Raw genomic sequence first — 12,405 nt, forward strand, 5'->3', positions numbered from 1 at the left:
GCTAGCACTATCCCTCCCTCTGGGACAGGCAGGTCTCTTCCAGGACTCCCTGCTTCCATTCTCCCCAGCCCCTTCCACGTAGGGCCCGGAGGGATCTTTTTAAAAACTACCACAGGCGTGATGCTGTGGCTTACACCAGTAATCCCAACATTTTGTGAGGCTGAGGTGGGTGGATCACTTGAGATCAGTATGGTGAAGCCCTGTGTCTACTGAAAATACAAAAATTACCCGGGTCTGGTGGCAGGCGCCTGTAATCCTCCCAGCTGGAGGCTGAGGCACGATAATGGCTTGAACCCAGGGGGTGGAGGTTGCAGTGAGTTGAGATCTCCGCACTGCATTCCAGCTTGGATGACAGAGTGAGACTCCCTCTCAAAAACAAACACAAAAAGCCAGGCGCGGTGACTCAATTCTGTAATCCCAGCACTTTGGGAGGCTGAGTCGGGCAGATCACGAGGTCAGGAGATCGAGACCATCCCAGCTAACACGGTGAAACCCCATCTCTACTAAAAATACAAAAAATTAGCTGGGCGTGGTGGTGGGCGCCTGTAGTCCCAGCTACTCGGGAGGCTGAGGCAGGAGAATGGCATGAACCTGGGAAGCAGAGGTTGCAGTGAGCCAAGATTACGCCACTGCACTCCAGCCTGGGTGACAGAGCGAGATGCCATCTCAAAAAAATGATAATAAAAATAAATTTTAAAAATCCACTTATATCTGCTGCTCATCCAAGTGTAAATTCAGGGCAACTTAAATCTATGTCTAGGACATAATCCTCAAGCTTGGCCCACATAAACTACTCTGTATTTATATTAAATTTGTCTTAGCATCTTCCTTTTAGGTAGGTACTTGAAATTTGAAAATACGCTGAATGAAAAAAGCCAGACACAAAGGCAAAATACTGTATTATTTCAGTCTTACGGGGTGCTACCATTGTCAAAATCATAGGAACAGAAAGTAGAATGTGTTTATCAAGGGTGGGGGAGCAGGGAATAGGGACTTTAATGCGTACAGTTTGTTTGGGATAATAAAAAAAAATTAAAAAAAAGTAAAAAAAGAGATGGGGCTGGGCACAGTGGCTCGTGCCTGTAATCCCAGCACTTTGGGAGGCCGAAGTGTGCAGATCACTTGGAGTCAGGAGTTTGAGACCAGCCTGGTCAACATGGTGAAACCCCGTCTGTACCAGAAATACAAAAATTAGCCAGGTATGGTGGTGGGTGCCTGTAATACCAGCTACTCAGGAGACTGAGGCAGGAGAATCGGTTGAACCCAGGAGGCGGAGGTTGCAATGAGCCAAGATCATGCCACTGCACTTCAACCTGGGGAACAGCGAGACTCCTCAAAAAAAAAAAAAAAAATTGGGGGGCCGGGCACGGTGGCTCACGCCTGTAATCTCAGCACTTTGGGAGGCCAAGGCAGGCGGATCACGAGGTCAGGAGATCGAGACCATCCTGGCTAACACAGTGAAACCCTGTCTCTACTAAAAATGCAAAAAATTAGCTGGGCGTGGTGGCCGGCGCCTGTAGTCCCAGCTACTTGGGAGGCTGAGGCAGGAGAATGGCGTGAACTCGGAAGGTGGAGCTTACAGTGAACCGAGATAGCGCCACTGCACTCCAGCCTGAGCGACAGAGAGAGACTCTATATCAAAAAAAAAAAAAAAGTTGGGATGGATAGTGGTGATGTTTGCACACCAATGTGAAGGGACTTGCTTAAAACATTGAATGAAACCATAATCCTGGCCAGGCATGGTGACTCTAGGATTACACCTGTAATCCCAGCAATTTGGGAGGTCCAGGTGGGACGATCGCTTGAGCCCATTCCTCAACAACGCTCTCTACCAAAAAATTTTAGCCAGGTGTGGTGGCACAGGCCTGTGGTCTCAGCTAAGAGGCTGAGGTGGGAGGATCACCTGATCCCAGGAATTTGAGGCTGTAGTGAGCTGTGATCCAGTCACTGCACTCCAGGCTGGGCGACAGAATGGGGCCCAGTCTCAAAAATTACAAAACAAAAAAAGTCACATTGTTCCCAAGATGGTTTCCCGCCTTTATCCCAGAAGTGTGACCTCGAGCAAGAAAACCTTTCTGTACCCAACTGCCTCATATATAAAATGGAAGTAATGACACCGAGGGCACAGAAGGCGACCGTGAAGTCGAGTTCCAGTGCTTGATGTATACACATCCCAGGGTTTGCACTGTTGTTTGAGCCCCACAGGAGCAGGCGCTGCCTGCTAGCACCTTAGATACCTCCATCTGACCCCTCCCTGTTCCTGGTGCTAGCCCCGGATATTGGCAGGGTTGGCTCCTTATCTCTCATCTCAGACTTTCTCAGGCTGCCCAGACCAACTCGCGCTCTGTCCCTATCCCTCGCATCGCCTCCTTATTCACCTCCTGCGTCCTCGCACAAGAACTAAAGTCCTTAGGAGGCAGGGCCAACCCTGTTCCCTCCCAGGACCCGAGAATGTGGCAGGGTCCCCTGATGTGCTATGTCCACATGGACACCAAGGTCAGTTCTGGGCCAAAGCGGCCAGCGCAGGGGCTGACCGCTCGGACCTCACTCTTCCCAGGGGTGAGTGGGCGACGCTGCCTCACGTCATTGTCCTGCCCTCTAAGGCTCGCGCTCGTCCTCTGGCAGGACGCCCTGGCCCCGCAGGACGGGGGTGGCCTCCCAGGTAGGGCTGCAGTCGCTAAGTCCGAGGCGGCTGGCTCACCTCACTGAGCCCGGCTGGACATGGGGCCTGCGATCGCCGCGGCCAGGGAACCACCAAAGAGTCAGGGCGAGCCTACCGCGAGCAGCCTCCGCTCGGGCCCACGTGCCGTTCCGCGTAGGCCGGCGGCGCAGGCCACTTCCGGCAGCGGTGCACCATGGGACTTGGAGTTCGCGGGCAAAGATTGCGTCCCGGGCGTGGCAGCCGCGCTGCATGTTGGGAGCTGTAGGCGCCGCGTGGCATGCTGGGGGCGCTAGGTACCGAAGGCAGATGCAGTCTCTTTGGGCTCGCTTCGTCCGTCGCCACCACGAGTTTCGGGGGACCTTCGCCCCATGCTATAAGAGCAGCCACTTCCGGAACTACTGCACTTCGCCTGTGCCGCGGAAACTGCCAAAGGGGGCGGGGGGAAGTGTCAATGGCTTCTCCTCCGTCGTCATTGGCTGAGCGCCTCGTGACGCCATTCTGAGGCGCCTCATGCGGCGCCCCGCTCGGGTCCCGGAGGCTTCTGGGTAGCGGTTTACCCCCGCCCCTCGCGTCGGCGCCTTCCTTTTCCTCCCTGACACTGCAGAGGTCGCACGCGTGAGGGCTCTCCGCCGCCGCCGCAGACGCCGCCGCGTGAGTGTGGTGACCCGGCCTGGGGTGCGGGCTGGGGACGCGGGGTCCGCGGGGATGCGAGGTGGGCGGCGGGGTCTTTCCGGGACGGAGGCCTGCTGGTCGAGCCCCACGCGGCCTCGTCCGGCGGCCCCGGGGTGGGCAGGCCGGAGGCCACCGGGGTAACTCCCCCGTCGTGTCCTCTCCGCCCGCCCCAGGATGCGCTACGTCGCCTCCTACCTGCTGGCTGCCCTCGGGGGTAACTCCTCCCCCAGCGCCAAGGACATCAAGAAGATCTTGGACAGCGTGGGCATCGAGGCGGACGACGACAGACTCAACAAGGTAGCTGCCGCCCTTGCCCCGCAGCCGCCGTAGAGCCCCAGTGTTCCATACAGGCGGTTTTTCTGCCTGATCCGGCCACATGCTGGAGGGTTCGGGGAGAGGCTTGTTTCAGTCCAGTTGGCGATTTCTCGGGTAGAGAAGTAAGCAGGGTGGGGGCCAGGTGCAGTGGTTCACGCCTGTAGTCCCAGTACTTTGGGAGGACGAGGCGAGCGGCTCACCTGAGGTCAGGAGTTCGAAACCAGCCTGGCAAACATGTCGAAGCCCCATCTCTACTAAAAATACAAAAATTAGCCAGGCGTGGTGGTGGGTGCCTGTAGTCCCTGCTACTTGGGAGGCTGAGGCAGGAGAATCGCTTGAACCCGGGAGATGGAGGTTGCACTGAGCCAAGATTGTGCCACTGTACTGCAGACTGGGTGACAGAACGAGACCCTGTCTCAAAAGGAAGAAATAAAAAGTAAGCCGGAGGGGTACGAGGCAAAGTCGTGAATAATGAGCGTTGGACGTTTAATACAGATGAGATGCATAAGATGCCTTAAAAAACAAAGAAAAAAGGCAGTCCTGGCGAGTGGCTCACCCAGCACTTTGGGAGGCCAGGGCGGGTGGATTGTTGGAGCCTCGGAGTTCAAGACTAGCCTGGAAAACATCGTAAGACCTGGTCTCCAGAAAAAGTTAAAAAAAAAAAAAAATAGTTGTAGGCAGTGGTGCACGTCTGTAGTCTCATTACTCAGGAGGCTGAGGTGGGAGGATCATTTGAGCCTGGGAAGTCAAGGCTGCATGGAGTAGTGATTGTGCCACTGCAGTCCCACAGAGCCAGGCCCTGTCTCTGAAATACAATAAAAAAAATCAGCTGGGTGTGGTTGCTCACACTTGTTGTCCCAGACTGAGGTGAGAGAGTCGCTTGAGCCCAGGAGGTCAAGGCTGCAGTGAGATCCCACCACTGCACTCCAGCCTGAAATCAAAGGCAGTTTCATTGACAGCTTATTTTGCCCGTGTTGAAGATACCTGTGAGTAGTCAACATAAGCGGTGAGACACCGTGTGTTCCGTTCTCAGTCCTGAGTCTAAGAAACCTAGTGTCCATTTATTTTTATATCACTTACCAAGTGAGGGTGGTGGCTCCCTTTGGGCAGTGCAGGTCTAGAAACTTCGGGGCGTATTCCTATGTGGGGGACCCAGTCCTGCTGTGATTCTGGAAGGGATAGGGCCAGGGATACACTTGCACTTCCCTGGTAACAGCTGTGTGATTGTCTGCTCCAGGTTATTAGCGAGCTGAATGGAAAAAACATTGAAGACGTCATTGCCCAGGGTGAGTTGATGTGGAGGGGCTTTCGTTTGTTTTCATGGTCCATCCTAATCCCTGCCGGTCCGTCTGTGGCCTGCCAGGTTTCGCTTGTGGACCAGAGCACCCTAGAAGCCTCACCCGAGGAGTCGGCAGGGCTCCAGTGGGCTCGTGTCCTGGGTGCTTCTAGACACTCCCAGGAGCAGGGCAGCAGGGGGCACCCTGTGTTCCTAGTAGACGTTTAGGTGGCCCTGCCTCTGAAGCCTGGCTGCCCCTAGCCCTGAGGCCGTTCCCCAGAATTTCTCTGAAGCTTGGTGTCTGGAGAACTGAGTTCATGTCAGCAGTTCTTACCGCATGTTTTCTGTGAAGGAGCTGGGGGCAGGGACTGCGGGTGCCAGGGATGGTCACAGGCTCCTTGCCTCTTTGTTGGGCAGATGGTTTTTTGTTGGCGTCAGCTGAGCTGGTGGGAGTTGTTTGGAAGTTGAGCTGATGGGGCAGCTGTTCCTGTTTTCCATGCATGTGACCAGGACAGGGCCGGCTCAGCAAACGGGCCAAGCCATGAGCTCATGGCTGTGGCCAGAGATGTGGACATTAGAGCAGCATGCTCATTGTCCAGGCTGAGCACAGTGGCTCACGCCTGTAATCCCACCACTTTGGGAGGCCGAGGCGGGCGGATCACAAGGTCAGGAGATCGAGACCATCTTGGCTAACACGGTGAAACCCCATCTCTACTAAAGATATGAAAAATTAGCTGGGCGTGGTGGTGGGTGCCTGTAGTCCAGCTACTTGGCAGGCTGAGGCAGGAGAATGGTATGAACCTGGGAGGTGGAGCTTGCAGTGAGCCGAGATTGCACCACTGAACTCCAGCCTGGGCAACAGAGCAAGACTCCGTCTCAAAAAATAAAAAACAAAAAACCATGGTTGTCCAACGGATATCTGAGGGTGGAGGTAGGGAAAGTGGGCAGGCAGGCAGTGTGGGCCTAATTCCTAGAAGGCAAGTTTCTGGAGAGGAAAAGTCCCTGTTGAGGAGTGGCTGGGGGAGGGAGTGTTCCAGAATAACGGGAGACACTGGCGTATGGTGGGTCCATATATGTTGGGTGCTCTGTGCTATCCCTGGGGCCATCTGACTTCCCTGTGGAACAGCCTCCCAGACTGGGCAGCTGCTCTGGTCTCACCTCTCTGCTTTCCGTAGGTATCGGCAAGCTTGCCAGTGTACCTGCTGGTGGGGCTGTGGCCGTCTCCGCTGCCCCAGGCTCTGCAGCGCCTGCTGCTGGTTCCGCACCTGCTGCAGGTAAGTGGTGGCCTGGCGAGTGGGCAAGGGGCTGGGGCTCAGACTGTTGCTGTAGTGGAGTCTCCATGGGGGGAATGGCCTGGCACTTGGGCAGTGCTCACCATGCCTCTCCTTTTTTCCACAGCAGAGGAGAAGAAAGATGAGAAGAAGGAGGAGTCTGAAGAGTCAGACGATGACATGGGATTTGGCCTCTTTGATTAAATTCCTGCTCTCCTGCAAATAAAGCCTTTTTACACATATCTCAAGTATTCCATGAGCACTTTGTCAGACGGTAGCCTCTGCCCAGGTTCGCATCAAAGAGGGCAGGTTTGGGGCTGAAGTGTGGACAACATGGTGTTGGGGAAGGGTTTCTGGTGCAAAATGAGCATGAGGAGGGGAGTCTGGGCATCACAGCTGCCTGGGACCCCTTCCTGTGGGCCTTAAGCGGTATCCTAGCTCTTGAGTAGACCCCAGCAAAATGTGAACGGGTTGGGCACAGTAGTTCGTGCCCATGATCCCTGCACTTTGGGAGGCCGAGGAGGGACGATCACTTGAGGCCAGGAGTTTGAGACCAGCCTGGGCAAATAGCAAGATTCCATCTCTAAAAAACAAACTATCCAGGCGTGGTGTACACCTGTAGTCCCAGCTATGAGAAGTTGAGATGGAAAGATGACTTGCCCAGGAGGTTGAAGTTAACAGTGGGCCATGATAGTGCCACTGCGCTCCAGCCTGAGCGGCAGAAATCCTGCCTCTAAAAAGAACAGCAGAGAACCTGATTTGAAATGGAGTTTGCGTAATCGGGGCTCTGTCTTTGGGGTGGCTTGGTGCCTGGCCTTGCAAGGACAGGATTGGTAGCTCCTGGGCTTTACAAGTGAATGCAGGAAGTGAGTCCAGTTTGGGGGTGGTGTACGCCCCTGGGTTTCCCTGCAGGGGTCATGGCTCCGCCATAATACCCTGAGCAACTTGGGCAATCACTCCTCAGGCTTGTTTTTCTGCCGTTCACAGCCAACGCCTGCCTTACTGGGCAGATGTGCCCAGGGCTTGTGGGCAGTGACCACAGGGCCATGTGTTCACTGAACTAGGTCTTTTCGGGGTGGGCCTGCCCTCCCCTGACAGGCTCTGGCCTGGAATATGGGGCTAAGGACAGGCCATCACCCACCCCTCCCAGCCTCTCTGCCCTCCTGGCCCTACTCCGTACACTGTCTCCCGGGCCTCATGGTCTTTGCCTGCCAATGTAGGCACCCAGAAGATGGTCTGCTGCTCCCACCCTGGGCTTGGGGTCAGCAATCCACCAACTGGCTTTGGTGTGGGGAGCACCTGCTCTGTGATCACCTTAGTTCTGGGAGGATAAACAGGAGGGTATAGCACAGAAGACAGTTGGGGTGACTTGGGGAGGCCTCCCTCAGATGGGGAGCCAAGACCTGCAGTAAGGCAGAGTCCCTGGAGGGGAAGCAATGTGGGTTGTCAGGGGAGCCGGGGAGCCACAGAAGGTACTGAGATGGAGAGGGATCCAAGGTGATTTTTATTTATTTTGTTTTTTTTCTTCTTTTTGAGATGGACTTTTGCTCTTGTTACCCAGACTGAGTGCAGTGGCACGATCTTGGCTAACTGCAACCTCCGCCTCTCTGGTTCAAGTGATTCTCCTGCCTCAGCCTCCTGAGTAGCTGTGATTACAGGTGCCTGCCACCAGTCCCGGCTAATTTTTTGTATCTTTTTGTAGAGATGGGGTTTCACCACGTTGGGCAGGCTGGTCTCAAACTCTCGGCTCAGGCAACCCACCCGCTTCGGCCTCCAAAGTGCTGGATGTGCCCGGCCTTAATAATATTTTTAAAAAGGCCTTTTTGGATGCCCGTAAAAGCAGAGACTAGGGTGGGAGTAAAGCCAGGTGAGCAGTGGAGGAGGCTGGAACCTGGGTAGTAGGGGTGGGGCAGCAGATGGAGGAGGAAGCAAAGAGAAATGACCCTAGCAAGGTACAGCTAAGGAGTGCAGGGAGCAGTGCTCCCTACAATGGGGCAAGGGTGAGGCTGGGGCTGTGGATGGCCCAGGCTTGGGGAGCAGTGCTCGCCACAACAGGGCAGGGGTGAGGCTGGTGCTGGGGATGGCCCAGGCTCGGGGAAGGGGCCCGCAGCAGGAGTGAACCTAGGCTTCAGAGTGCAGACCTGGCAATTCCAGCCTTGGATCCCGAAGGGAGGGGTCCTATTTCGCCCGGAGGTCACCATGAGCGGGGGACGTCACACTGCCTGGGGTTTCTCATTGAGCTGCCCCTTGGAGCTTGTCCTAATGGCGGGGTGCTCCCAGACCCTGCCAGGATTCTGGGAAGGACTGCCCAGTTCCTGGCTCCTGAGCCTCCCAGGGGCCTGGAGATTATGTACCCAAAACAGCCTGACCCAGTGTGGAAATGGGAGCAGAGGTCTCCCTGCACTGGGGCAGCACCACCCATCAAGGCGACAGTCCCTCAAATGGGGCTAAGGCTGAACCCTGGCCTTTCCCAGCCTCTCCTTGGAGAGGGAAGGACCCTAAGTCCCTGGCGTCCCTGTCAGTGGTTGTCCTGACGAGCCCCTGGACTTCCATCCCTACTTCACCATACCCTGAACCCTGCTGGCTCCAGCAGCATCGCCAGAATCCAGTCACAGGGGGCTCCTGACACCTGGCTCCGCCCTCCATACCCTGGCCCTCCCTCCCCAGTCCCACAGTGCATTTGCCGCAGTGTACCTCCATCCGAAGATTTGGAAGAGGCCCCACGTGCGCCGGAGAGTCTTGTTTGGTTTTTGAGACAGGGTCTCACTCTCACTCAGGCTGACATGCAGTGGTGCAATCATGGTTCACCCCCAGCCAGGCCAGACTCAGTCGATCCTCCAACCTCAGTCTCCTGAGTCACTGAGACTATAGGTGGGCACACTACACCTGGCTTAGTTTTTGTTTATTTATTTATTTTTTATTTTATTATTTTACATATATATATATTTTTTTGAGATGGAGTCTCACTCTGTCGCCCAGGCTGGAGTGCAGTGGTGTGATCTCGGCTCACTGCAAGCTCCGTCTCCCGGATTCACGCCATTCTCCTGCCTCAGCCTCCCGAGTAGCTGGGACTACAGGCGCCCGCCCCTACGCCTGGCTAATTTTTTGTATTTTTGGTAGAGATGGGGTTTCACTGTGTTAGCCAGGATGGTCTCGATCTCCTGACCTCATGATCCACCCGCCTCGGCCTCCCAAAGTGCTGGGATTACAGGCGTGAGCCACCGCGCTTGGCCTTTATTATTTTTTATTATTTATTTATTTGTTTGTTTTTTTGAGATGGAGACTCGCTCTATCGCCCAGGCTGGAGTTCAGTGGCTGGATCTCGGCTCACTGTAAGTTCCACCTCCTGGGTTCACACCATTCTCCTGCCTCAGCCTCCTGAGTACCTGGAACTACAGGCGCCCACCACCACGCCTGGCTAATTTTTTGTATTTTTAGTAGAGACGGGGTTTCACCGTATTAGCCAGGATGGTCTCAATCTCCTGACCTTGTAATTTGCCCGCCTCGGTCTCCCAGATTACTGGGATTACAGGCATGAGCCACCGCTCCTGGCACTTATTTTTATTTATTTATTTATTTATTTATTTATTTTTGAGGCAGAGTCTCGCTCTGTCGCCCGGGCTGGAGTGCAGTGGCCAGATCTCAGCTCACTGCAAGCTCCGCCTCCCGGGTTTACGCCATTCTCCTGCCTCAGCCTCCCGAGTAGCTGGGACTACAGGCGCCCGCCACCTCGCCCGGCTAGTTTTTTTTGTATTTTTAGTAGAGACGGGGTTTCACCATGTTAGCCAGGATGGTCTCGATCTCCTGACCTCGTGATCCGCCCGTCTCGGCCTCCCAAAGTGCTGGGATTACAGGCTTGAGCCACCGCGCCCGGCCTTATTTATTTATTTAAGATGTTGTCTCGCTCTGTCGCCCAGGCTGGAGTGCAGTGTCGCGATCTGCGCTCACTGCAAGCTCCGCCTCCCGGGTTCACACCACTCTCCTGTCTCAGCCTCCTGAGTAACTAGGACTACAGGCGCCCACCACCATGCCCGGCTAATTTTTTTTTTCGGCTAATTTTTTTTTTTTTTTTTTTTGGATTTTTTAGTAGGGACTGGGTTTTACCGTGTTAGCCAGGATGGTCTTGATCTCCTGACCTCGTGAACCACTCACCTCAGCCTCCCAAAGTGCTGGGATTACAGGCGTGAGCCACTGTGCCCGGCCTATTTTTTAATTTTTTTTGTAGGGATGGAATCAAGCTATGTTGCCTAGGCTGGTCTCAAACTCCTGGACTCAAGCAATCACCCCACCTCAGCCTCCCAGAGTGCTGGGATTATAGGTGTGAGCCACTGGGCCCATCCTAGGAGTCTCTTCAAGTCAAGTATGGTCACGTCCTCCCTGCTTGACCCTCTCCCACCGCTGGGGCTCAGTTACTCTCTCCCCCTCACTCCCCCACAATCTTCGCCTGTCCTGGTCGGCTGCCTGGAGGGGCTACAGCCCTGTCTGCTCATTTACCCTTCAAAGTCCAACTTATCCTTGCTTCCCACAGGGGAGCACTCCAGAACCCCTGAGGTGCCCCACAAGACCTCCTCTCACTCATTTTTTCATTTTTCATTTTTTTTTCTTTTTTCTTTTTTTTTTCTTTTTTTTTTTTGAGACAGAGTCTCGCTCTGTCGCTCAGGCTGGAGTGCAGTGGCGGGATCTCAGCTCACTGCAAGCTCCGCCCCCCAGGTTTACGCCATTCTCCTGCCTCAGCCTCCGGAGTAGCTGGGGCTACAGGCGCTGCCACCTCGCCCGGCTAGTTTTTTGTATTTTTTAGTAGAGACGGGGTTTCACCTTGTTAGCCAGGAGGGTCTCGATCTCCTGACCTCGTGATCCGCCCGCCTCGGCCTCCCAAAGTGCTGGGATTACAGGCTTGAGCCACCGCGCCCGGCCATTTTTTTTTTTCCTGAGATGGAGTGGGTTGGAGTGCAGTGGCACGATCTGGGCTCACTGTAAGCTCCGCCTCCCGGGTTCACGCCATTCTCCTGCCTCAACCTCCCGAGTAGCTGGGACTACAGGTGTCTGTCACCATGTCCAACTAATTTTTTGTATTTTTTTAGTAGAGATGGGGTTTCAACATGTTAGCCGGGATGGTCTCCATCTCCTGACCTCGTAATCTGCCCAGCTCGGCCTCCCAAAGTGCTGGGATTACAGGCGTGAGCCACCGTGCCCGGCGTTTTTTTTTTTTTTTTTTTTTGAGAAGTCATGTTCTGTTACCTGGCCAGGCTGGAGTGCAGTGGCACCATCTCAGCTCACTGCAACCTCTGCCTCCCAGGTTCAAGCGATTCTCCTGCCTTAGCCTCCTGAGTAGCTAGGACTACAGGCGTGTGCTACTGCGACTGGCTAATTTTTGTATTTTCAGTACAGAGGGGGTTTCGCCATGTTGGCCTGGCTGGTCTTGAACTCCTGACCTCAGGTGATCTGCCCGCCTTGGCCTTCCAAAGTGTTGGGATTACATGCGTGGGCCACTGCCGCGCCCAGCCTCTTTTTATTCTTTCTTTTTTTTTTTTTTGGAGGGGGGGGACAGAACCTGGCTCTGTAGCCCAGGCTGGAGTGCAGTGGTGCAATCTCAGCTCACTGCAACCTCCACCTCCTGGGTTCAGGTGATTCTCCCACCTCAGCCTCCCAAGTGGCTTGGATTACAGGTGTATGCCACCCTGACTGGCTAATTTTTGTATTTTTAGTAGAGACAGGGTTTCACCAGCCAGGGCGGTCTCAAACTCCCGACTTTCCGTAATCCGCCCGTCGCGGCCTCCCCAAGTTCTGGGATTACACGTGTGAGCCTCCATGCCTGGCTTCCTCTCATTTTCAGCCTATGTAGATGCCTACCGGCCCCCAGTAGGGCTGGGGCAGGGTTGACTTTCCACTGCTCTCTGGGATGGCTGGGAGCATGGAGGCTGAGGACTGGGCAGCATCCCCCTAGATCGTCCCATTCTGGGAAGGCCCTGCTCTGGCTTCTCTAACTCAGCTTGGGTTGGGGGCAGCCCCAAGCTCCGTCCCAGACCCTCTGCAGCCCTGACAACAGCTAGGGCAAGAGATGACCTCAGCCTGGAGAGCCAGTGTTCCTGGGGAGACAGAATCTCATTGCCTCCCACCCCACCCTAAGAGAACCTCTCGTTTGGGGGTGGGGTGAGGTTCAGGGACGGATCCTGGATCCACACCAAGCCCGATTTGCTCCACTGACAAGG

General features: G+C 54.9%; 1 protein-coding gene and 1 non-coding gene across 3 annotated transcripts; both read left to right on the forward strand.

Moving 5' to 3' along the window:
• The first annotated feature begins 2,132 nt into the window (after positions 1-2,132).
• On the forward strand, positions 2,133-6,440 carry RPLP2 (ribosomal protein lateral stalk subunit P2). Of its 2 annotated transcripts, none has more exons than XM_030917598.1 (5): positions 2,133-3,313; positions 3,508-3,631; positions 4,887-4,935; positions 6,101-6,199; positions 6,324-6,440. In XM_030917598.1, exons 2-5 carry the CDS (start codon positions 3,509-3,511, stop codon positions 6,398-6,400), a joined length of 348 nt encoding a protein of 115 aa, XP_030773458.1. In that variant the 5' UTR covers positions 2,133-3,313; position 3,508; the 3' UTR covers positions 6,401-6,440. The 2 variants fall into 2 exon arrangements, with proteins under 2 accessions (XP_030773458.1, XP_030773459.1); XM_030917599.1 differs by having other exon boundaries at positions 6,327-6,438.
• LOC115893766 lies at positions 4,971-5,104 on the forward strand. Its single transcript, XR_004053821.1, has one exon. It is a non-coding gene; the product is annotated as a small nucleolar RNA SNORA52 (small nucleolar RNA).
• Positions 6,441-12,405: the final 5,965 nt, after the last annotated feature.

Source organism: Rhinopithecus roxellana, chromosome 15 (assembly GCF_007565055.1).
Source record: "Rhinopithecus roxellana isolate Shanxi Qingling chromosome 15, ASM756505v1, whole genome shotgun sequence".
NCBI lineage: Eukaryota > Metazoa > Chordata > Mammalia > Primates > Cercopithecidae > Rhinopithecus > Rhinopithecus roxellana.